This window comes from Plasmodium yoelii (genome assembly GCF_900002385.2).
Source record: "Plasmodium yoelii strain 17X genome assembly, chromosome: 13".
NCBI lineage: Eukaryota > Apicomplexa > Aconoidasida > Haemosporida > Plasmodiidae > Plasmodium > Plasmodium yoelii.
Window position 1 is genome coordinate 2,924,150 of NC_036185.2, and position 2,178 is coordinate 2,926,327.

The window sequence follows — 2,178 nt, forward strand, 5'->3', positions numbered from 1 at the left end:
AATGTTATTAAGGATAAGAATTTATGCAAAATTGTATCATATATACATATGATAAATAATGTATTAAACAACCCTCAAAATAAGGCAGTTTATCTAACTACCATAAAGTTATTATATTGTTCCATATTATCTTTAAATTGATATTAAGAATAGAAAAAATATTTTTATCTACAGATAATTTCTATATATAGGATTAAGTAATTGTATTACCTATTTTAGTATATATATAATATGATACCCCCTTAACCTAGAAATTATAAATTATATTCCATCATAATGGATGATTTTCTAGTATATACACTTTTTGATATTATATTTCCTATAAACTTCATTAAGTTTTATTTTAATAACATTTTTTAATACATATTTTTATTAATTTTTTTAAATGGTTTCTTAGTGTAGAAAATTTGCTCTTTTGAGGACGTATTTACCCGATGAATTAAATACAAATGTAACATCTGATTTTGAAGAAAATCCGAATTTTAAGAAATATTGCTATAATCAAGGTTCAGGGGTAAATGAATGCAATACTGATCTCGATAAAATTACGGTTGGATTTTTATGGTTACTTGAACAATATTTTACTATATCCAAAGATATAAGTTATAATGAAAATAATACTAATGCATTTTTTCTATATGTGATTTCATGGTTTAGTTACAAATTAAAGCAAAATTCAGAGCACAATACTACCAAAATAAACGATTTTTATACTGAATATGTAAATAATAGTAATAAATATGGTAGTTTTAAAAGTCATGCCTATAGATATACAGATCTTAAGGAATTCATAGCTGAACAAAAAGATTTGTTGAATATTAATATTGAAGATCTGTCTAAATTTTATGATGCATTCAAATTAATATGTAGTATGTATGGTAATTTTGAAACGAATAAACATGAACAATTGCCAGATAATGCTACTAGTTTTGTTAACAAATATACAGAGCTCAAAGATGACAGTAATATTAAAGGTACCCTACATAGTCAACTATTGTCTGCTTTATTAACTGACTATAATAATTTAAAAGAGAAATGTAAAGATATTCAACCCCTTCCAGAGATAACATCAAACATTTATGCACTATCATCTGGATATACATCATCAAGTTCATCTATAGGAAAGAAATTATTTACAGTTTTATCGATATTTGGTGCAATAGCATTTCTTTTAGGAATTTCTTACAAGGTAAATAATAAGGAATTAAAAAATTATTTTCATGATTACTTATATGCGAATATCAAAAAATATATAATACGTTTACCATTTTTATATTAGTATTCATTATTTGGATTTCGGAAACGAGCTCAAAAACAATATTTAAGAGAAAAAATAAAAAAAATAAAGAAGAGAATGAATCATTAATATATGATCCGAAGAGGGTGACTATTTCAGGAATAGTAATAATGATTTATATATGTTAAGAAACTGTTTATTGAGGAGTAATTTTTGCATAATTTTTATATAGTTTTTATGTTGTGTCAGGGTTGAGGTTATGTTTGTAGAACCCATATTCGGGTTAGAGCTAAGTATTATATTGCATTTAGTTTTGTATAATTTGGACACTAATTAAATATATGTATTATACCTGTATGTTTAATCACGAGCTGAAATCCAAATATGCAACCCAAAAGAGGTATATAATATGGAATGGGCCACATACCATATTCCCCATAAAGTATAATATATACAACTGAGTGTTCATGCTGATTTAATATGATTAAAATAAAATATATATATTAATATAGATATTGGCTATATATGAAGTCGTATTATGGAATATCCTAATTGCCTATTATATAAGCCTTGATAACCCAGAGTTATATTGAATTATGCATATCATAATATGTTTCTTTATTTGATGAAAGTTTTATTTAGTAAAACTTATGATTTGTATCATATTTATTTTGATTCAAATCGAATGTTTATAACCGAACAGTATAATAATTTTATATATGAAGCTATAACATACAATTGCATTCACTTTGAATATTCCTATACATTATAACATACCTTCTGTTCGATGGGGTATATGTTTATTGTTAATTAAACACATTAGTAATATATAATAGATAATCATAAAATATAGATTCATAAATATCGACCGAGAATCGACAATATAACATAGTCTATAAAATATTAGTATGCTTCTAACATTTTTTGAAATTTTAATTGTA

At 24.1% G+C, this 2,178-nt stretch overlaps 1 protein-coding gene across 1 annotated transcript; it reads left to right on the forward strand.

The window, feature by feature from the left end:
- Positions 1-276: 276 nt before the first annotated feature.
- PY17X_1371900 (uncharacterized protein) lies at positions 277-1,366 on the forward strand (the record flags this gene model as incomplete). Its single annotated transcript, XM_718727.1, has 3 exons — positions 277-291; positions 398-1,189; positions 1,280-1,366. 3 exons carry the CDS (start codon positions 277-279, stop codon positions 1,364-1,366), a joined length of 894 nt encoding a protein of 297 aa, XP_723820.1.
- Between the last annotated feature and the right edge of the window lie 812 nt (positions 1,367-2,178).